Below are 24525 nucleotides of genomic sequence, written 5' to 3'. Positions count from 1 at the left end.
GACCCACTTATGTTCATTTAAAAGCCATTGCCTGGAGGGTAGGTATTGCCAGATGGCAAATTGAGGAACTTGGCAACACCTCATAACCCGCAGAACTATAAAACTGGACAATGTTGTTAAAAATCATTTCAGTTTTCTGGTAATCAGCCAAGAACTTGAGAAATGTTTAGAAAAACTGCTACATATGGGTTTAAAACATGGGGGACCATGGTGTTCTTAGCTGGTGCTACCTCTCTGCATTTCTCCATCAACATCTACCACAGTGGAAAGCAGCAACTTCTCTATCCAAGGGACCTGATTGGATTTTGAGGTGCAGAGTGGAAATGTCCCACTCGCATACCCTTCCAGAAACATCAGTGTCTTTGGTAGCAAACAAATGCTAATGACAAATCTCACAGCTAGCCTCAGAGTGCAGTCCTCATTGAGTTCCAGAGCAAGGCAATAGGCAGAAGTGAACAGGGACACCTTGGAAATGATAGAGCCATGGAGGGCCTTGGTAAGCTTCCACGTTTCTGGCTGACCTGGAAGACCTAATACAGTGTGACAGAAACAAAGGAAAGCAGAGACTTGAAATTCCACAACTGTGACTGCACTCCCAAACCCACAAGCAGAGCACAACAGCACTGATGGAAGCCTTACTGGGTTCAATTTGTGAGCACCACCTCTGTCCACACTGACTCCCTGTGAGCAACAGTGACACAGGTTGATCCCAGAAGACAAAGCTAAGCTACTGTGTCAGCACATAATTGAAAACATAAGACTAAAACAAACAAAGAAGCTGCTGTATAGTTCTGAACAGCAGAAGATAGCAGAATAAATTTCTCTGCGGTCTTCTCCCAATGTATTCGACCATGATGCATATTTATTTTCTTCTGGACCAGACACTATGTTTAACGCCTGGATACAGTGGAGAATGTATGAATAAGGTTAGGATTAAAGAGTTTATATTCTAAAGCTAGTGTGGCTTTGCAATGCCTCAGGATTTGGTCAGATCACTCTGCTTTTGCACATAGTCCAATCATTTTTTTTAGTTTTTTTTTTTTTTTATTTGACAGGTAGAGTTATAGACAGTGAGAGGGAGAGGCTGAGAGAAAGGTCTTCCTTCCATTGGTTCACTCCCCAAATGGCCGCTACAGCTGGAGCTGAGCCTATCCAAAGCCAGGAGCCAGGTGCCTCTTCCTGGTCTCCCATGCGGGTGCAGGGCCCAAGCACTTGGGCCATCTTCCACTGCCCTCCCGGGCCACAGCAGAGAGCTGGACTGGAAGAGGAGCAGCCAGGACCAGAACCCGGTGCCCATAAGGGATGCCGGCGCCACAGGCTAAGGATTAACCAAGTGAGCCACGGCGCCAGCCCCCATACCAACTTATTTTAAGTGATAGGATTTTGTTTCATTTGATGCAAAGAAAATAATATTAAAATATAACTAGGAGACTAATGTTCTAATAGAGGCTCTACTATTTTCTGAGTACTCTCTGGCAAAACACTCTGCAGCTCAGCTTCATTATTTAAAAGGTGAAAATTTTAGAGCAACTTCTTTAGTTCAAATTCTATGAAAATTTTAAGAACATTAATATAAAAAATTGTATGAAACCTATCTAGGCTTACCTAATTGAATAAAATCCTTCCATAATTAGTGCAGAGTTTGTAAACATATATACTTTTATGAAGGGCCATTTAAAGATTTTCTTAAATTGGCAAAATATTATATTTGGAATCTTATAAAAGTGTTGGCAGCACATTTTCTCATTGGAGTTAAACTTTGTGTGTGTGTATATATTCATACACATAACACTACATAAATTATAATTAGCTAGATTTTATTGTACCTGGAAGAGCAGAATGGCTATATTATGACCTTATATTAATTTAAAAAATCTTAGATTTACAGTGTGACTTACCTGTATGAATTCATTTAATCATCAAGATGTTTCTAAGCAGTGAAAACTGCTATCAAGTCTGTCTTACAGATGAGAAAATTGAGGCATCAAGATGCTGACTAGCTTACTTAAGCACTGGGATCCAGTAAGAGATGAGTTTACAATCCTAATCTCTTATCTACTCTGGTATGTTGCTGCAGCTGATTAACCTATAATCTGAGGTAACACAGAGCACCCAGAGAAGGGAAAGAAGGCAGTTATTAAAGAACAGCACATGTCTTATTTAAAAAGAAAACACATGTACATGTATACACACATACAGACAAACCCTTATACTCTCATGTAACCCTCACATGTACATAAAACTAAAGTTTAACTTTTAAAGATCTAAAATTTCAGCAGCAAAACAGCAGGGTTATTACCAGAGAAGTGGTGATATAGAAGATGGGAACATTTGTGGTTTTGAATGATATCTGGTACCTTCATTTAGTTAACAATCCAAAAACAAACCCATATAAATGTTATGCCATGAGCAGTTGTGTTGCATACAAAGCATAGATTCTGAACAACACTATGCAATACCAAAGTTCATGGTTAAATAGTACATCACTATAACAGATGCATACTTTATTTACTTGTCTGAAAGATTCTTCCAAATTTAAGGGTCCACTCTTCCTTCTACCTGAAGTAACCGGCTAACTAACCTTCCAGACAACTTGCTAGCTCAGTCACATGAGTTCTATGGTGCACCTGGCATCTCATGGCACAGGCTCCTGCTCTCTTCATCAGACACCTGTGTGCCATCCACAGTGACATTTGTATTATTTTCTCTGTATCTGAAGAATTTCTTTCTCAGACTCTGAATTTTTCACATTAGTGCTGAGATATTACTTTTGAAAGAATTTTTTATACCAACCAAATGTGTTTTATATGGCTGAGATGTTCATGTCAGGCCTGTAAGACATCCTCACACATTTATCAAAAAGTTATGATAGAACTCACTGAACAATGAAAATGCCAAGAGACATGAAATGGAGTAAAATAGAGGACTGCAGAAATCTCTCATTAGTGGAAAAACATACAGGCATAGCATGAGCGCAGGCAAGCATCAACGTCTCCATTGGAAGACTGCAGCAGTTAAAAGAAAATTGGGAACAAATGGTGTGCCAGGTAAGAAGCAGCCCTCTCTAGTTCACCACTAGACATTCCTGTCTGGAACCTGGGAACCTATCCCACGCTTCCTGGTGTAATTCTGAGCTAGCCTTTGTAGCAAAAAGACAGTTTAATTTAACTTTTTAATTAACATGTGCCCTTGCTGATGGACATTGTGAATGAGGCACATTTTCCTTCCCATTATAGCTTGGATTTTAGATTTAATTACTACAGAAATGAATCAAGAAACATGACTTGGGGCATAGCATTTTAAATGTCAGCAGAGTAACGATTTTAATACCTTATTTTAAAGTACCAGTGTTATCCCATCTTTATGATGAGTGATGTGAAAATAATTTTGGGAAGGAGGTTGCTGGCTGCTGACCCAGAGACCCTGTAAGCCATGGGAAGCCCACCTATTAGTGATAATTAGAAGGGCTTCGTTTGTGTCATGACTTAGTTCTATATTGTGCATACTTATCCCTACTTATTTGTCAAATGAATATGCTCTTCAGGCATGACATATGAAGTGTTCAGAGCCTTTGAACTTCAGCTAATGATAAACACTCTCCATGCACAGGATCAAGTGTGTTCACGTCACATTTTCTTTTATGTCCTATAATGGGTGGGTTGGGGGGACACTTAAAACTATTTGCTCCCTCGTGTCATCCATTATAAGCTATAGAGTTATAATGGAGTTGCTAAAGGTTCACTCCTCTAGTAAAATATGAAATTTGGGGAAAAAAAGGAAAAAACTCAAAAAGTGACCTTAAATTAAGAGCAAGCTTGAGGGCAGATGGGATACCTTCTCATACAGTCCAGGGCCCGGATAAAGAAGTCCTTGTGTAACTGGTGCTCATCCCTCAGGATCGTGCACTGTTCCAGGGTCACTGACATCGACGTCCTGTCTTTGGCACTTTTACAACAGGTGAAACGAATACCGTTTAGCTTGCGACAAATCTGTAACATACACACCAAGAAGTTTATTGTTCATGTGCAGATTACCATCAAGTGCTGACCCCCTCTAAACACACCAAATAGCTGTATGACTTAAAGTGAACTCATGGAAGTCAATTGGCTCAACCTGCTCTACGAAATGCAAAGGCATCATTTATGAATTTGTTTCGTTGATTTTCATATATGAGGTGTGGAACTGTTGAGGCCATATGAGACGTGGAAGAGCCAGCAGAGGATGCAATGGCACTGAGAGGATGCTCGATTTGCAGTGGATGCTGATGATAATCAAAGCTCAGGAGTAACACTTTCATTTTGAAGGGAGAAAATCCTACATCCCCTGGATAGGACACTTGATTTGAATCCTAACTAGTTATATCCTCTTGTTTTATATCTAATGAATCTTTGCTCATTTTGGTTTCAGGTATAAGAATATATGTATGCATATATATATATATTCTTCTATATATATATATATAGAGAGAGAGAGAGAGAGAGGTATATACACATATATATAATCTTTGAGAGTCAAGGAGAGAGAGAAAGAGAGAACATGAACTCCTATTACTGGTTCACTCTCCAAATGCTCATGAGAGCTGGGATAAGTCTGGACCCCAAATCAGGAACCCAGAACCCAATCCAAGTATTCCATGTGGGTGGCAGAGTCAGAACTATTTGAGCCATCCCCTGCTGCCTTCCAGGCTGTGCATCAGCCGGAAGCTGGAATTGGAAGCAGAGCTGGGGCTTTTTGTTTCATATATAAGCTTATTTTTTTCAATTTTAAAATGTAACAATTTTAACATTTTATCATATTCACTTCATATATAGACATTATACACACACATACCATTTTTCTTATAAACATGGATATTAATATCCCAAAGTGAGGGATTCATGACAATGAGCATGATATCGGGAAGGAAGGGCACATTTCATGTACATGGCATGATTCACTGAAGCAACATTTATAACTATAAGCCAAATCATATGCCATCTGCACAATTTTTATACTCAAGCACCCTGATATGGGATGTGGGCATCTTCACCAGTTGCTTATCCACCAGGCCAAAACCATGTCCCCAAAGTTATGAGATTTTAAGCATGCACATGGCACCTCACTATAGATATGAACCATTCATCAATACCAACACAGAGAATGTAAAAAATAATCACCAAGATAGATAAGGAGACTGAGATTTAGGTAGGTCAAGTACCTTTCATACCAGAGCAGAACTAGGATGCAAATATATCTCTAGCCGCGTCTAATGAGCAATTCTTTTTAACTTTTGTGATGTTCTATTTCTATCTATAAATCTTTTTGCTACTCTAATTTAAGGGATTACAATCTCTGAGCAGCAATGCTCTCCTCTCTCAATACTTTACGGTTAATAGATGAATCACTCCAATCCTTTCTCTTCTATACTACAGTAGAGTTTTGCTATGAGATATCAGTAATCAACCTCAGCATCAATAATGCATTTAAAATAAATCTAATATGCATTCAACATAATTCTACTGTGATAAAATAAAGGCCTACTTTGTCATCAAGAAGTCTTTAAAAGTTCCCTGCATTAAAGAGAATATATAATAACACAGCTTATGAAGAATTTTTACCCTATTTTAACTGTGATTTTGATACTTAAACTGGGATTTACTCATCTTTATTTTATTTAGAACTTCTGTGATTTCTGTTTCCAATATAAGTGATGAGAGAAATGTCAGAGCATGATTTGAAATGCAATATTTTTTCATCTAAAAACTGTAATTCTTACAAATAATTCATATTCCAGTTTTTAAAAAATCTTGACTATATACATTGTATTAATGTAGATATTAATGACTTTATGATTTTTTAAAAAAATTAATATTCTTAACAACATATTGTTTATTATATATATCAATACCACTTAGGATATTTAGTGTTCTAAATTTAAAGTCAAGTGGAGATGGAGGAAATTCCATTATTGCAGATGCTGGGTTGTGATTTCTGATTTCTAAAACTTCTGAACTGTATGAGCTCGATTTAATACAATCTAATAATATTGGTTTTTTAAATGCTCAACTTTATTATTTAAATTCAATGAACATAAAGCCAAATAGCTTTATATTTTTCATTTAAATTTTAAAACATTTAGAAAATCACTGTTTAATTAAATAGATTTAAAGAAGGCAGGGAGATGAAACAGAGAAATGAAAGTTTTGGGACTTGTCAAAAGCAATTTCTGTATTTTTTACTTTAAGGTCTCCTTTTTTTCAAGGTTTTATTTATTTGAGAGCCAGAGTTACAGACAGTGATAGGGAGAGACTGAGAGAAAGGTCTTCCATCTGCTAGTTCACTCCCCAAATGGCTGCAACGGCCAGAGCTGGGCTGATCTGAAGCCATGAGCCAGCAGGCTCTTCTGGGACTGCACAGGGACACAGGGTCCCAAGCACTTGGGTCATCTTTTACTGCTTTCCTAGGCATAGCAGATAGCCAGATTGGAAGAGGAGCAGCGAGGGCTAGAACAGGCACCCATATGGGACGCCAATGATTCAGGTGGAGGATTAAACTACTGTGCCACAGCCCAATCCCTTAAGGTCTATTTTGTACCAACAGAATTTGAAACCAAGCTATTAGCATACTGTGATACTATTATTCATTCAGTCAATGGTATGTTATAAGCTGTATTTGGTTAAGTGCATGCATTTCACAAAGTATATATTAGAAATGCATAGGATTTTTGAGAAAACTTTTATATATTTAGATGGAAAAACTGCAGCAATGAAAAGATTGTATGCATTGTGATTGCACGTGTATATATCCTTAATTTATCTATTTACGTATCTTCCAAATAGGTATATTATGATGTTTCTATGATTCTGAGATGTCAGATGGTCTTGGAAAATGCTCAAGGTACCTTTATACTATTAGCAAAAGAGAAAAATATAACATGATCTATCACTGCAGAAACAATGAGAATTAACAATCACCTTAGTCTTTAAGGATACAAAGAGCAGTCACAATGGAGGAAAGAACTATTAAACACAACGTTCATGTAATGCAGTATGGCCCTAAATGGGGCAAGTGTGAATGAGTTGCCTTAAAGCTGTATTTCGTATCGTTCCTTTGATGTTCTTCCCTAGGATTCCAAAACTGCATGAAAGGAAATTAAAGCAGCATTCCTCTACCTTGGTCTTGGGAAATTATTTTATATATCTCATAGCAAATTATCCAATCATCTTTTCCAGAAGAAGACAAATAATATGGGATTATGATTAAGTATTGGCAATACGGAAAAAGCTCTTAGCTGTTTTAAATACAATTGATAGAGAATGAATAGAGTGCATTAGAAGCTATGTTAACTTGAACTCAAATTATAAGAGTTACACTGCAGAAACTACAAATATGGCACTCATCACAAAGATTTCCATTGTGTGCCTTGCCTGATGAAAGACTTTTCTAATAAAAAGATTTTGGGGTGTGAATATTTCATAAAACTCATAAATTTCATATGAGCTTTGACTCAATGGTTGCCATATAGGAACTCAAAAAATATAGGCATGAATCTCTCACTAACTCTTACAGAAGCCTGGGATGGAAAAGGAGACAGATCTTCCACCCTTAGGGTGCCAATAAATGAGAAAGAACCTTACAAAATATACCTCATTACCCCCAAGAACAGTCAGTAATAAATTCTATGCCAATATCTAAATTAACCAACACATTTACAAGCTCATTAACTGAACGATATGTCCAGGAGGCTTACTGAAGCTGTGAGCCAGAGATCTGATAGCTACATTCATTGAAACTACATGTCTCTGGAGCGGCAGTTCAAAATTCTGGTTAACATGGGCAACTGAGATTGCAACTGAAACCCTAGGAAAATACAAAGCCCTCATTTTAATTCAAAGTGACAAATACATCCTGGGCTTATAAGAACAGTCAATGAGTAGGATTCTTTCTTGTTAGGTACATCTCACTTCAAGTTATGTTCGGGTCTATCAATGCAACATTCAACAAGAATGAAAATGCATAATGATCTGAATAGCAAAAGACAACATCAGGTAACCTAAAGTCCAGAGATTGCACCCGGTATAGCAGAAAATCTTTGATGCTTGCTGGTCATAATGTGATAGGGAACAAGATTTGCCATGGAAATGCTTACCGTTGCAGCCAACCACATGATTTCCACATTCTTTCTTTTTTTGGCTTGTATATTTTGATGAAGATTATCTAGTAATCCTTTAACATCATGCTGTTCTTGAAATTGTGAAATGTCTGAAGGAATACAAAAGGAAAGAAGGAAAAAAAGAAAGGTTTAATATTAAGCTGTCCATGAAGTTTTCTTTAATATATTTGAAAATGGAACTTTAAAAACAGAAAATGTCATTTGGAGCAGAGAGCACCTGAGAATAATCATGCTTTTTAATCCCTTCAGCTTTATTCTTTACTTGGAAAAATGCTTCAGTTTCACCCATTCTCTAACCTTTGTGACCGTGGTAATACACATAGTAATACAATATTATTTTAATTAGAAGGAAATTATTTTTGATGAAAAGGATGGCAATTGTCTTAATCAAGACATAAGCCACAGATGCTATGAAATACAACCTTTGTCATACAGCGAAATTTCTATACAGCAAATCTCCTCAGCTTCTGCAGAGAGACAGAGAAGTCTTCCATTCATTGGTTCACCCCTAGATGGCCGCAACGGCTAGAGCTACACTGATCTGAAACCAGGAGCCAGGAGCTTCTTCCATGTTTCTCATGTGGGTGCAGTGGCCCAAGGACCTGGACCATCTTTCACTGTTTTCTCAGGCAATAGCAGAGAGCTAGAGGGGAAGAGGAGCAGCCAGGACTCGAACCAGAGCCCATATGGGATGCCCAGGCACTGCAGGCAATGGCTTCACCCACTTTGACACAGCACTGGCCCCAGAAACAGGTCATTTTTATGTTCTTTAAATTGTCAGGCCAATACTTTTATTTCTATAATGATCAAACTTGCTTTATTCAGAGCACATCTCCTTAAAACCCAATACTGGGGTTGCTGCCAATATTTTCAACCTAATAAAAATCCTGCAACCACAGAAATTCAGGTCTGGGCCAGGGAAGGAGAATCATTAGTCATGACTAACTCATTAATAGGTGAAGGTTCAACATATAATTATACAATTTGATGTATCCACTGAAAAATATGGCATACACACAGAGTATGAATGGTTTTAGGTTGAGAATCCCTTTCCTCAAATACAAATACAAGCAATAGGTCTTGTTTTATTTCTCACTCCTAAAATTTTTTTTAAGATTTACTTTTGTATTTGAAAGACAGAGTTACAGAAAGGCAGAGGCAGAGAGAGAGAGAGAGAGAGAGGTCTTCCATCCGCTGGTTCACTCCCCAGATGGCTGCAACAGCCGGAGCTGTGCTGATCCAAAGTCAGGAGCCAGGAGCTACTTCCAGGTCTCCCACAAGGATGCAAGGGCCCAAGGACTCATGCCATCTTCTACAGCTTTCCCAGGCCATAACAGAGAGCTGGATCAGAAGTGGAGCAGCCAAATTCAGAGCATGGATTTTATCAGAGGAGGAGAGAGGAAACTGCCTGGCAACAGGCTGTGATTGGTTAGGGCATAGACCACCCTTGACCTGATTGGCTGCCTTGGCTATTTAAGCTGCTGTACCAACTGAAATAAACAAGTCTGCAGACTGCTCCCCTCTGGCCTGCTTTCACCCGGATCCTGAGGTCTGTGTGGTGACTCCACGCCTCTTGCCCCCACCATATTCCTTCTCTCAGGATGAATCCAGAGCAACAGGTAACAAAAGGGACTTTCATTCCAAATAAATATGGATATATTCCAAAACATTTGAGGCTATGGACAGCGCCGTGGCTCACTTGGCTAATCCTCCGCCTGCAGCGCTGGCACCCTGGGGTTGTAGTCCCGGTTGGGGTGCCGGATTCTGTCCTGGTTGCTTCTATTCCAGTCCAGTTCTCTGCTGTGGCCTGGGAGGGCAGCAGAGGATGGCCCAAGCGCTTTGGTCCTTGCACCCACATAGGATACCGGGAGGAAGCACCCGGCTCCTGGCTTCGGATTGGCGCAGCGCCGGCCATAGCGACCATTAGGGGAGTGAACCAATGGAAGGAAGACCTTTCTCTCTGTCTCTCTCTCTGTCTATAACTCTACCTGTCAAATAAAAAAAAATTTTTTTTAAATAAAAAAACATTTGAGGCTAGACAGTGGGAGTGGATTCTCAAGTATTTGTTATTTATAATTTGTTCTTTTTTGTTTGAAACTTTTGTAATTCTCTTCACACACACACAAAAAAAGCACTGATCGAAGATGCTGAGAAAATGATTTCTAATGTCAGTTCTACACCTGCTATGAAATGTGGTCTTGGGTGAGTTGCTTAGCCCTTTGTCCATATTTCCTCAATATAACCCTATCAAGCTTCATTGATTTGTAGTGGAAAACAATTAATAAAAGCCTTAGCAGAAGAGCCAATATTATCAAATACTGTGCCAATTCTGAAAAGACAGAGGGTATATTAATAGTTCTTATAACAGAGTTCACATTTCGCTAATAGCTAGTGATCCTGAGCATCTTTTCATATGTCTGTTGGCTATCTATATTCCATCCTTTAAAAAACACCTGTTAAATCCTTAGCCCATTTCTTAACTGGATTTCTTATTTTGTTGCTGTTGAGTTTCATTAGCCCCTTATATATCTTAAATATTAATTCTTTATCAGATGTACAATTTGCAAATATTTTCTCCCATTTTTTTCAGTTGTCTCTCTGTTGAGTGTTTCCTTTGCTATGCAGTTGGCTATTATCTAAAAATTAAAAAGAAAATGCTGGTGAGGATGTGGGAGGAAAGGTGCCCTAATATACAATTGGTGGGAATGTAAACGAGAACCACCATTTTGGAAGACAGTATGGTGATTCCTTAGAAATCTGAAAATAAATCTACCATGTGGACCAGCCATTTCACTCCTGGGAATTTATGCAGAGGAAATGAAATCAACATATGAAAAAAGTTATCTGCATCCCCATGTATACAGTAGCTCAAATAACAATAGCTAAGATATGCAATCAATCCAGATGTTGATCAACTGATGACTGGATAACGAAATTGTAGTATATTTACATGATGGAATACTACTCAGCTATAAAAAGGAATGCAATCCTGTCTTTCACAACAAAATGGATGCACATGGATATCATTATGCTTAAGGAAATAAGCTATTCCCAAAAAAACAAATGTGTTTTCCCTGAATTGTGGTAACTAAATATATTGTACAAAAAAATGCAATGTACATAGGGAAAAAAAGTCCTCATAATCTCAGATGGGAGGGAGCCTACTTTCTAAGGCAACAGGCACAACTTAACCAAAGTGGCAAACACTTAGATCACACACATGCATGTCCACACACACACACACATGCACACGCACACAGACACCACAATCACAAAATAAAGGCCTGTGATCCCATCGTTCCTTGAAGGAACACACTAGTTAAGTTGAAATTCCTCTATTTTCTCTTATTTTTTTCTTTTCCAAGAAGTCTTTGCTTATGCCAATATCTTTCAGTTTCCCAAATGTTCTGTAGTAATTTGATGGTATCAGGTCATAGATTTGGGTCCTTGAGCCATTTTGAGTAGATTTTTGTGTAAGGTGCAAGGTAGGAGTCTAGGTTCATTCTTACATATGTGGAGACCCAGTTTTTCCAATACCGTTTGTTGAAGAAACTGTCCTTTCTCCAGGTATTGATTGTACCTCCTTTTATCAAAGATATTTTCTATTTGTTTTGTCAAATGGATTTTCTTCATACAAGAGTCCTGACTGTGACACTGACCTAAATTAAAAATAGGTTGCTGACAAGTAAACAGGAATGAGATCATGACCTCTCAGTTGATTGAATAGTGATACTGATGGTGTCAAGTCAGTAGCTTCATTCTCTCATGACCCTATGACTTGATGCGGCCAGAGTATTCCACTATGAAATAGAAATTAGAAGAGCAGACACAAAATTTACATGGGACTGGTCACATCCCAGTTCTTAAAATGGATGTAGTCCCTAACTTTTGAAATCAAGACTAGTTCAGGGATAGGTATCAGCTAGGCTAGTCAGAACATAACTCTGACTTCAGCAATTGTTTTTAGGGAATGAAAGTGACATTCGCTGCTGTGGTCCAATAAAGCTTATGGAGAGGGATGCAAAGCACTCTTTTCCCCTCTTGTTGTGCATGGGGCTAGTTCCTGATAGCCATCTTAACAAGAAGGGACCATATTCAGGATAAAGTCATTATGTCAAGAGCATCAAAATGATAAAATAGTGGAAAAAGTATATTTTTAAAAACAAAATAATTTTATTTACTTGAAGGGCAGAGAGACAGAGAGATTTAAACAGAGATACAGAGAGATCTTCCATATGCTGGTTCACCCTCTAAATGCCTACAAAAGTCAGGACTGGACTAGACTTAAGATGGGAGCCAGAAATTCAATGCAGGTCTCCCATGTGGGTGGCAGGCACTCAACTATTCGAGCCATCACCTGCTGCCTCTTATGGCGTGCATTAGTAGGACTCTGGATTGGAAATGGAGCCAGGACTCTTACCTGGATGCTCTAATATAAAATATAAGTGTCACAAGTTGTAGCCTAATAACTATGCCAAACACTAGCCCTTGACAAGTATCTTTTTATACTGCAGAATAACTAAACCAACCCTCTCTTTAGCTTACTTCCCTTGCTGGAATTTTCAGTTAATTAATAAATTTTCTTTATTGTTCAATCCAGTTAACTTGGCGTTTTATCACTTAGAACTCAAAGAATTTTATTGTATAAATGGCTATGTTTGTATGCTTAATATGGAGCAGCCATGTTGCAATTGTGGACTGTTGATTTTGAGTGAGCAAAAGAGAAAATTAATGGAGATCAGTGAATCAATTATGTCTACAGTGATAGTGTAAAGATAGGGCACACATTCTTCAACATTCCTTCTACTATGAGGTGGAGTCTGTATTCTTAATTTGACTCTCGTGGGCTTTTGGTTGTCATGAATAACAGAGAATAGCAGAAGTGATGCTTTGTGACCACTTAGACAAGGTCATCAATGAGTATACAGGTTCTGTCTGATGATTACATTGAAACTTAGCTGTCTGTATTCCATCTTTTGATAGTATCCCTCTAGAAACCCAGATAATGTGCAGAAAGAAGCCCAAGCCACATGGAGCATTCTGTGTAAAGGCTCAGCATATCCTTTGAGGCAAGTTAGCAGGGGCACCAGAATGAGAATGAAGAAAGCTCCAGATGACCACAGCTTCCAGTCACTCAAGTGACCTTCAGTCCTTCTGCATTCTATCTGAGGTCACAGAAGGCACAGGGAAGAAAGAAACCATCCCCCTCTCTGAGTATCTAACCCACAGAATCTGTTAAGATAAATAAAATGATTCTGACTTTATTTCCTTTGCTTATTTTATTATTTGAAAGGCAGAGAGACAGAAAAGAGTGAGAGACCCCATTTGCTGGTTCATTCTCCAAATGCCTGCAAATACCAGGCCTGGGCCGTTCAAACTCAGGTCCTATGATATGGGATGCAGCTTCTGAAGCAGCTTCTTAATCACTACACAAAATGTCCACCCCCTTGTATATCAGTAAATTTAGTAGTGTTTGTTACCTAAAAATAAGTAAGGAGAACAATTACAAAAACAATGTAGAAGGTGTGTACTTCTAAACATGAAAAAGTTTCCACATAAAGAACAATGCTTTTATGGTCCATTCTGGTTAGTACTGAACAAAGGCAGATGATCACTTTCATTTTCCCCAAGCCAGCTGCATTTTCCCCTAACAGTGGGAGTAGCAAGGAAAGGCCCACTGAGAGCACACTTTACCTGCAAAAGTATAAAGAATAGGGTAAGAATGGATTACTCAAAGCTGATTCAGATCCAAAAGGCAGCTTTTGAGGTGATTCCAGTGACTTAACTCCTCACCCTGTGAAAAAGCAAGCGATTTCCATGGCAAGAGGATTCCAAGATGGTTGAATAGGGAAAAGACATGTTGGTTTTGTCTAGGGGAAGACAAAAAAGAAAAGCAGAGGAACTGCATTCCCAGAGTTGAGTTGTAGAATAGTTTGGCAGTGAAAATTCTACATCAACAAGATATCCACTGAAGGAGCAGACACTCCATGAAGCCACTGAGGCATAGTTCAAAGATAAATGTCAGGGGCTAGTGTAGTGGTAGAGTGGGTTAAACTACTGCCTGTGGTGCCAGCATCCCTTATGGGTGCCTGCTCTAATCCTGGCTGCTCCACTTCATATCCAGCTCTCTGCTAATGTACCTGGGAAAACAGTGAAGGATAGCTTAATTGCTTGGGCCCCTACTCTCACATGGGAGACCTTGCAAAATTTCCTGGCTCCTGGCTTTAAACAGGCCCAGATCTGGCTGTTGAAACCATTTGGGGATGGAACCCACGGATAGAAGATCTCCCACTTTGTCTCTCCCTCTGTCTGTAAATCTTTCAAATAAATAAATAAATAAATAAACAAATAAATATTTTTTAAAAGATAAAAGCCATCAGAAGAAAAAATCAACAGTTGTTTCCACAAATGCTTAAAAATTAACATAGAAATATAAGAAGCAAGAACAAGGAAGACAATATGACTCCCCAAAATGAACACAACTTGATTTCAATATTAGAATGTAAAGATGATGATATAAATGAAATGCTAGAAAATCAATTCGAAAAGAATGATCATAACATTACTCAAAAACACACAGAAACAAATTTTTGAGATAAAGGAATCCACAAATAATATGGATTGAAATTTTTGCTAGGATAGAGATAATGAAGAAAAATCAAATTAAGATATTAGAAATGAATAATTCAGTATGTAAAATAGAAAATACAATGGAAAGCTTCGAAAAAAGACTTGGTGAGTCAGAAGAAATAACATCCAAGATAGAGACAAATCCTTGGAAATAGCTCAGACAAAAGAAGAGATTAGAAAAAAACTATCAGACAACCAAAGATGTAGTAGGAGTTTCTGAAGGCATGGAAAAAGAGAATGAATTAGAAGGCCTACTCATTGAAATAATAGGAGAAACTTTCCCTAATTAGGAAAAAGAAAGGAACATTCAAGTAGAGGAAGAGTATAGAACTCCTGCTTAAAATGACCAGAAAAATTCTTTACTATGATACAATATAGTCAAATTTTCAACAGTACAACAAAAAGAAAAAAGATTCTAAAATGTTCACAAGGGAGACATCAGATTACCTTCAGAGGATCCTCAAGTAGATGAGCAGTTGATTTCTCTTCAGAAACCCTAGAGGATAGGAGAAAATGGAAAAACAGAGTCCAAGCCCTAAAAGAAAATGTCAACCCAGAATACTGTATTCTGTAAAGCACTTTCATTCATAAATGAAGTTGAAATAAAGGCCTTCCAAAACAAACAGAAACTGCCCAGCCTTGTTCAGTCTTACAAATGATGCTTAAGGATGTGATACACACAGAAAAAGAGAATGACAGTCATCATTATGAAAGAATGTGAAGGCAGAAAATTTTCTAGTAAAATTACAAAGGAAATTCAAAGCAAACAATAGGAATATTTATGGAAAAATGTTAGGACCAAATCATTACTTATGAATAATAACCTTGAATGTAAATGGCACAATTCTCCAATTAAAAATATAGAGTGGCCGAATCAATTAAAAACCAAGACCCAGGTATCTATTGCCTATAAGAAACACCCCTCATCAACAAAGATGCACGCACATTGAAAATGAAAGGAAGAAAAAGGTATGTCATGCTCACAAAAAAAGCAAAATGAGCAGATGTAATCATCCTAATATTAGACAAAATAGATTTCAAGAGAAAACTGTTAAAAGAGATAAAGAAGGGCATTATGTAATGATTAAGGGATCAATTAAACAGGAAGATGTGATAATCATAAATGCATATGCACCCAAGGCCAGGGCACCTGGCTATTTAAAACAATAGATCTAAAGTGATGCATAGATTTCAATACAATAAAAATTGGGGACTTCAACACCTCACTTTCATCAATGAACAGATCAACAGAAAACATACCATGTACCTTTTCTGACCACAATGGAATGAAGCTGGGAATTAATAACTTAAAAAAACACTAGAAAATATGCAAACACCTTGAACTGAATAACATATTCTTGAATGAACAGTGGATCATAGATGAAATTAAAAGGGAAATGAAAACATTCCGGGAATCAAATGAAGATGGCAATACAACATAAAAAACTTTATGGGATATAGCAAAAGCAGTGTCTTTTTTTTTTTTTTTTTTTTTTGACAGGCAGAGTGGACAATGAGAGAGACAGAGAGAAAGGTCTTCCTTTTCTGTTGGTTCACCCTCCAAAAGCCTCCATGGCTGGTGCGCTGCGGCCAGTGCACCGCGCTGATCTGATGACAGGAGCCAGGTACTTATCCTGGTCTCCCATGGGGTGCAGGGCCCAAGTACTTGGCCATCCTCCACTGCACTCCCTGGCCACAGCAGAGAGCTGGTCTGGAAGAGGGGCAACCGGGACAGAATCCGGCTCCCCAACCGGGACTAGAACCTGGTGTGCCGGCGCTGCAAGGCGAAGGATTAACCTAGTGAGCCACGGCGCCGGCTAGCATCAGTCTTAAGAGGGAAGTTTCTACCAATTAGTTCCTACATCAAGAAATTGGAAAGACATCAAATAGAGCTATCATTGTAGCTCAGGGACCTAGAAAAGCAACAAGAAGCAAAACACAAAATTTGTATGAGGAATTAAAAAAAAAAAAAAAAAAAAAAAAAAAAAAACAAAGCCAGAGGAATCACAACACCAAACTTCAAGCCCTACCATAGTGCAGCTATTATTAAAATAGCCTGGTAATGGCACAAAATCAGTAGATAAATGAAACTGTATATAAACCCCAGAAATTAATCCACATATCTACAACCAACTATTCTTTGACAAATGAGCTAAAATCTATCCCTGGAGAAATGACTGTATCTTCAAATACTTGTGCTGGTAAAATTGGATATTTACATGCAGAAGTATGAAAAAAGACCCCTGCCTTACCCCTTATACAAAAATCAATTAAAAATGGGCCAAGGATCTAAATCTACAAACAGTATCAAATTACTAGAGGAAAACATCAGAGAAATTTTGGCAGATATTGGCATAGGCAAATACTTCTTGGAAAGTCCCCCAAATCAAAGGCAATCAAAACAAAAACATACAAATTGATTACATCAAACTAAGAAGCTTCTGCACTGAAATGGAAACACTCAACAAAGTGAAGAGGTAACCAACAGAATGGGAGAAAATACTTGCAAACTACGCAACTGATAAAGAATTGATGTCCAAAATATTTAAAGATCTCAAGCAGGTCAACAAGAAAACAAACAATCCAGTTAAAAAATGGGCAAAGGACTTGAACAGGCAATTATCAAAGGATGAAATAGAAATGGCCAACAGACACAAGAAAAAATGTGCAGGTTCACTAGCCATCAGGGAAATGCAAATCAAAACCACAATGAGGTTTCACCTCACCCAAGTTAGTATGGTTCTCATACAGAAATCAACAAACAATAAATGCTGGCAAAGATGTGGGGGGAAAGTACACTACTGCACTGTTGGTGGGAATATAAACCAATAAAGCCTTCATGGAAGACAATATTGAGATTCTTCAAAGATCTTAAAGTAGATTTACCATATAGCCCAGCCATCCTATCCCTGGGAATTTACCCAAATTAAATCAAAACAGTATATGAAGGAGTTATTTATACTCCAATGTATATGGCGGCTCAATTCTCAATAGATAAGTTATGGAACCAACCCAGATATCCATCAACTGAAGACTGGCTCAAGAAAATGTAGTATATATACATTATGGTGTACTACTCTTCCATAAAAATGAATGAAGTCCTGTTTTTTACAACTAAATTGATGCCAGGAGAAACTATTATGCTTAGTGAAATCAGTCAGTATCAAAAAGAAAATTGTCATATATTTTCTCTGGTGGAAGTTAATATATAATACAAAAATGTATAGGAATGAAATGGTCACTTTGGATATAATTGTCATTTTTATCCCTTGTTTATACTCCTGTAGAATGATGGTCTCGCTACTATTTACTTGTTGAATATTGTGACTAGTACTGACTTAAGCCTGTGAATATAGAGTGGATTAAAATTATGTCTTTTTAAAAACTTGTGAAGAGAGGAGAGGGAGGGGGGAAGTGTGATTTTCTTATTAAAACTACCTATGGAATGTATATAATCTGCTCTATTTATATTAATTTAAAAATTTAGAAAAGAAAAACAAAAGAGTCGAGCCTGGCTGCCTAGCCTGTGAAATACACCAAGGTCAAAGAGCAGCCTAACAAAAAGGTGCAGATACTTAACAAAGTCCTCCAAAAATAAGGGCCTCACCTTTCCTATGCCTTTATGTTTTCTGATAACAAAGAAGGAGTTGATTTCCATCTACTACAGTCCTAGCCAATGAAAATGGGAGATGGCTGAGAACACTGGACCTCTTTCCAATAGTCATGGTCTCTGGCTTTCCTACTTGGCAACTAGAGGCAAGTAAGACTGAGAATGTCAGTATTTCTTTGTACATAGAACAAAATAAATGACTCCTGAAGTAATGGAAAAGGCAGAAATGAAGTGAAATAGAAGAGTACCATGGAAATAAGGGTGAATTATAAGGCTCCAAAATAAAATGCAAAGAAGTAATAAGGCTACAAAGCCATGCATTTGGCTCCTGTGCTGACTTGAAGTAGCCTCTAGTTTGATAACTTAGATATTTACATATTTACAGTTTATAAATGGCAATAAAACTGCGTTTCCCAATAACTTAATCTTTGAGTCTTAAATTTCTCCCCTTATCTTACTTTCAAGGAGAGGTCCATTTAATCAGGAGATTTCTCATCAGAATTGGGTGAATGAAGAAATAGAGGAAGAAGGAAAGTTGGGCTAGAACAAGAGGCATCACATTGTGGTTTGAGGAAGAGGAGAATGGTAAGGAAAAAGTGAATTCTTAAGAGAATGATGTACTAAATAGCTGAGTCAATTAGAGCTGGGAAAGAACACTAAGAAATGTATAATAATAAGTTGTTAGTCATCTCTTCTGGGATGCTTAATTAAAGGTTGGAACTGATTTTTAGTCAACTTAGTTTGTTGGCCTTTTCAGTGTATATATTATGATGAAACTTAGTCATAAGACTCCCCTATATTAATTTAAGTCAAATTCAGTATTTATTTCCAAAAGGAATGATGAATTCTAACATTTTTGCCATCCACCTTACTTCTCATTGTGGGAACAAGGAACTTAATGGCGATGATTTCAAAGCTCACTATAGGATTATTTGAAAAGGAAAAATGCATTTAAGAAAGAGTATCAGGGAATTAGTGATTGCATAAAAATTCATAGAATATTGATTTGAAAGATTATACACAGGAGGAAAAAGAGGCTATTGAAACGAGGAGAGGAGCAGGTTGGTTCAAACTACAGAAAGAACTTTATAATTAAGTTTAATTGGATCAGTAAGTTGCCATATTTGCACACAGGAAAAGCATAACTCTCTTGAGAAACTCAAAGTGCACCACAATTTGTACCTTATCCATCTCTTTAAGATTCATAAGTGTAGTGTGACACCTTTTTGTCAAAGAAATTGACAGCAAAAATATTAACTTTTTTCTTGTGGTTGGATAACAGTAGAAAGCACTTTGAAGTACAGGTATATATGCATTAATTATTTTCATTTGGCTGGCACTGAAATATAAGCAGTCAAAACATCAAGTGACTCACCAGTAAGCTTTCAACTAAATTCATGTCTTTTAATTTTCTGTCATGTGTGCTGACTTACTAGACTGATATACAGGGAGACAAGTCAATCTTCCAAGAGTGGTGGCTTTTGGAATTTAAAACGTTAGACTTGTAAAGAGGGGAGAGCTCCAGTAGAAAGGAAAGAATGAAGAAAAATGCATGTGTGAATGGAAGGCTAGAAATCTAAGTTTGTGCCTACACATGCAACAGAAGAATAGAGCTGACCAGGAGATCTGATTGATCTAATTATGTGAAGATCACCAAGTAATGTAGAAATTACAGAGATTAGCACCTAGTTGGCCAGGCAAGTGGCCATCTGTATACACGTACAAGTAGAAGTTGGTGGCCTATGGTGTCCATGTTCTGTGCTTTGATTCAGTCTACAGCTTAAAGGACACTAACGTTTTATGTCTGAGGTTTTAAGTACATTGAGAAAATTAAAATTGACCATTAATTTGTTTCACTTTTCCTTTCAAAAGTGCTTTCCTTTCGAGCGTTTCAAGATATAACAGATAAAAATAAAATCTTTCAGTTTTTGCCAATATCAAGAGCATTATAATCTCTAAAATGTAAACCATCAATATTTCTTCTTCAATGAGCTGAAAACAAATTTGAAAGTATGTAAAATTATAAGCAAAAAATAAAATATAGTGTTAGAAATATTCAAAAAATGTAATTTTAAATTCAAGTCAGAAGCTCCTATATTATGGTAGAACAACCATATAAAAATGAAAAGAACTCAACTGGGAGTCATCACACATGGAATGTGGTCCCTGTTTTCCCATTAGCGGAGTCTATTAACTTAGCAAAATCTATCCTGAACCCTAAATCCCTCATAGCCAATGATAGTGTTGGATTATATCAGTATGTCTAAAATTTATACTGAGGAGTGCTCATTTAGCAAAATGCTACTGGATTTTTATTTAAGTATTTTTTGTAGTCCACAATGCACAGAAAAAACTATTTTAAATAAAATTAAATAGATTTAGTTACTATGGACTAGGATCTGTAAACTACATCTGGCAGACTAAACACAGTCAGTATTTATTAATTTTTTTGACAGATATAGAGAGTAAGAGAGAGAGAGACAGAGAGAAAGGTCTTCCTTCTGTTGTTTGACCCCGCAAAGGGCTGTTACGGCTGGAGCTATGCCAACCCGAAGCCAGGAACCAGGTGCTTCTTCCTGGTTTCCCACGCAGGTGCAGGCACCCAAGCACTTGGGCCATCCTCCACTGCCCTCCCATGCCACAGCAGAGAGCTGGCCTGGAAGAGGAGCAACCAGGACTAGAACCCAGCACCCATATAAGATGCTGGCGACACAGGTGGAGGATTACCCAAGTTAGCCATGGCGTCGGCCCCCACAGTCATTATTTATGAAGCTCTTTCTATATTTTGCTTTATAAGACATAATTTCATTAGAACTCAGCCATGTCCACAGTAAACATATCATCTTTGGCTCATATTGTATGACAATGTCAGAGTTCAGATCATATGGGCTGAAAACCATATGGCCTTTCATAGGAAAATTTTGCCAATCATGCTGTAAGTCTTTTCAGATCTTTCAATGTGATAATATGAATTCCAAAATGATTTACATAAAAATACTAGAGAAGCCTTTTATCATGCAACAATTAACAGAAATATTGTTTCTTGACAGAATCTGTTAGATTATTTCCAACGTCCAATATATTTCTTTGTTCTCTAATTCTTTAAAACAATCAATATATCATATTGATTCACATATTCAACAAATATTTATGTATAGAAACTACATGTCAGAATTTTTTTCATATCTTGAATTAAAATCAACACACCTAAGGATATATCATAAAGTTTGTGGAAATGGAATAAAAATGTTTGTTTTAATACAAAAAAACTTTGAAATCCAGTCATATAAGGGGTCTTTTAAAAGTTTGTGGAAATTTATATTATAAAATAGCTATGCATGGACAAGGGTTTCTGTCCTCCTCTAGCTTACATTCTGCTGAGGAAGCATTGTGGAATCAGGTAAATGACATATTCCGCGATAGATGATAATAGATTGTATAGAGAAAAACAAAGAGAAAATTGGACAGGCATGTGGGAAGATGCAATTTTAGGGAGGGTTTTCAAGAAAGGCCTGAGAATATGGCATTTAACAAATAGCAAGCACTTAATGCACATTTTAAAAGCCCTAAAAATGAGAAAAAGGTCAGTATGGAGCAGAGTACACATGTGATATAAAAAAAGACCAGATGATGGGGGCAAAAACTCTCTAGGTTGTCAGATTATTTGGAATCTTAGGAGTCACTATAATAATTCTGGTTTTTACTCTGAAAAATATTGAAGAGTAGTGGCAGTTGAAAGTGTTTAAGGAGACACATGACTAGACTTTGATTTAAAATAGTCACACCGGGTGCTGTGATAAGATTAGACTGGATGAGCAGTGATGAAGTAAACAAAAAGACTGGGAGGCAGCTATTTCCATAACCTGGAAGAGAGATGAGAAGGGCAGGCAGCACAGGGTGTTGAGACAGGTGGTGAGAACTAGTGTACATAATTTGAAAGCAGACCCACTGAGATTTTCTAACGTACTTGAAGTGGGTTAGGGTTGAAGGAGAGGGAAGAATCATAGCAGCTCCATTTTTTCCCCCAAATCAATTAAAAAGTTGGACTTGATATAAACTTAGATGAGGAAGATTTTAGGAAGAGGAAGTTTTTAAGTATATCAGGAAACAAGTTTGAGGTATTGATTGGGACATAGACATTTAAAGAAGAGAGATAGATAGACTGATAATGTGGAAATGGAGATCAATGGTCAATAGGTGGTATTTAAAGAAATGAAGTTATGCTCAGCTAGGGAGCAGAATATATGTCCCTGGTCTGAATGCTAGGATGCTCTCACAAATCAGACTTCAGAAAGATAATGACAGGGATTGGTAAGAAGCAGCCATAGAACAGGAGCAATCCCAGAAACCCGGTGGTCTGGAAGCCAATTGATGAAACTGGAAACATCTCATCATGTCAAATCTACTTGCTAGATCAAATAAGATGAAAGCAGAAAATGGAGCACTGGGTTTAACAATGTTGAAATCCTGACGAAAACAATTTCAGTGAAGCTGTGTGGATGAAAAGCTGGCTGGAGTGAATTTAAGAGAAAAACAAGTAAAGAAAAACTGGAAACAATTAGTAATCTTCAAAATACAAAATACACTTTCATCTGCTCATTTGGGATGTTTTCAATTCTGAGGTTGTCCCTGTATAATATAATTTCCTCCTATACTGTCCATCCCTCTTAAACATTTTTGAATGTGTATGCAAAGCCAAACATATGTGTAATACGTGAAAAATCCCCTACCCCATAATCTGTGTTTTCAAATATACATATATTTGAAATAATGTAAGCAGATCATTTTGCTAACAACTGAATATTCTATTTGCGTATTTGGATGTCTATATTGTATCAAAGTTGAAATGTCTATAAACTAGAAATTATCAAGCTATAACTTAAATTGCACTTTCTACTGGAAAGATATTCATATGTTCACTAATATCTCCAGTTTGTTAAAAATATTCCCCCCAAATATGTAATATTCAAATTATTGTTTGTGCTTAGGAAATAGACATATTAACTTATCTTGACATAATAAGTCAAGGTAATCTCACATTGAACAGAATCATTACAACTGAGTTGCTTCATGCATTTAATTTAGGTCAGTCAACTATAAATATTGGTTCAACATCAAGTAAGTAAAAGATAAACAGCTTTTATATTCTGGGAATTTTATATTACTTTGCATTCATGTGTCAAGGAATGAATAAAATGTAAAAATATAAATTTTACTTTAATAGCTAACTCTGTAACATCTTAACAAGGCTAAACCAGTAGTTCTCAAATTTTACAGTGCAACAGAATCACCTGGAGGACAGTTAAAATACAAAATAATGTTCTCCATATCTAGATATGAATTTATTTGTATGGATATAAAGTAAGGAATGGTGCTAAGTAGCAAAGGCAGAGATTGCATTGGCAAACTGTTAATTTATTCTTATATTTGTACCTGTCCCCATTCTGCACTTTATCACCAGAAACCTCATTTCCAAGGCAACTTGCCATTGTCTGAATTACAATTAAGTGTGGACAATGAGGAGTCAGAGTGAAATAAGAGAATAGGAGAAAGATGATGCCTGCGAAGTTTTCTCCACAGTTCTTTGCTTGTTATAGGTCTGTGGAAATGGATGAGTTTTCACCATGGATCTGGCTTACATTCCCAACAGCTTAGACCATTGTTTCAGCTTATTCTGGACAGTCATCATCAAGAATTTAGGTCCAGAGGAGCAGCCCTAGACTTGTCCTCTGGTAACACTAACTCTGACCCACAGAACCCATTAGGACCTGGGCTACTAGATACCACTATTCTCATGGGTAGCTTCATAACCCCAGCTTAATTTGTAACATTTATGGATTATGAAAGTGAAACAGAAAAAAGAAATGAGGGGGTGGAAATCAAAAGAGAAATAAAAATATTACTGGAAACAAATGAAGATGACAATGCATCATATCAAAACTTATGGGATACAGCAAAAGTAGTGTTAAGAGGGAAGTTTATAGCAATCAGTGCAATCATGAAGAAATTCAAAAGATACCAAATAAATGAGCTATCAGTGCAGCTCAAGGACCTAGAAAAACAACAAACCAAACCCAAAATTAATAGAGGAAAGAAATAAAAATTAGAGAGAAATAAACAAAATTGAAACAAA

General features: G+C 37.2%; 1 protein-coding gene across 17 annotated transcripts in view; it reads right to left on the bottom strand.

The window, feature by feature from the left end:
• The window catches only part of INPP4B (inositol polyphosphate-4-phosphatase type II B), a 1031775-nt gene that overhangs the window by 189240 nt on the left and 818010 nt on the right, over positions 1–24525 (bottom strand). For all 17 annotated transcript variants that reach the window (XM_089302446.1, XM_070047510.2, XM_089302447.1 and 14 more), the window contains 2 exons: positions 8129–8241; positions 3835–3989 (listed from right to left, as the gene is read on the bottom strand). In XM_089302446.1, coding sequence (XP_089158572.1) covers positions 3835–3989; positions 8129–8241 — 268 coding nt within the window. The remainder of the gene's footprint in view (positions 1–3834; positions 3990–8128; positions 8242–24525) is intronic.

This window comes from Oryctolagus cuniculus, chromosome 8, assembly GCF_051225735.1.
Source record: "Oryctolagus cuniculus isolate XC-2025 breed Fujian yellow rabbit chromosome 8, ASM5122573v1, whole genome shotgun sequence".
Lineage (NCBI taxonomy): Eukaryota > Metazoa > Chordata > Mammalia > Lagomorpha > Leporidae > Oryctolagus > Oryctolagus cuniculus.
The sequence above is the reverse complement of the archived record's forward strand: the minus strand, read 5'-3'. Positions and strand labels throughout refer to the sequence as shown.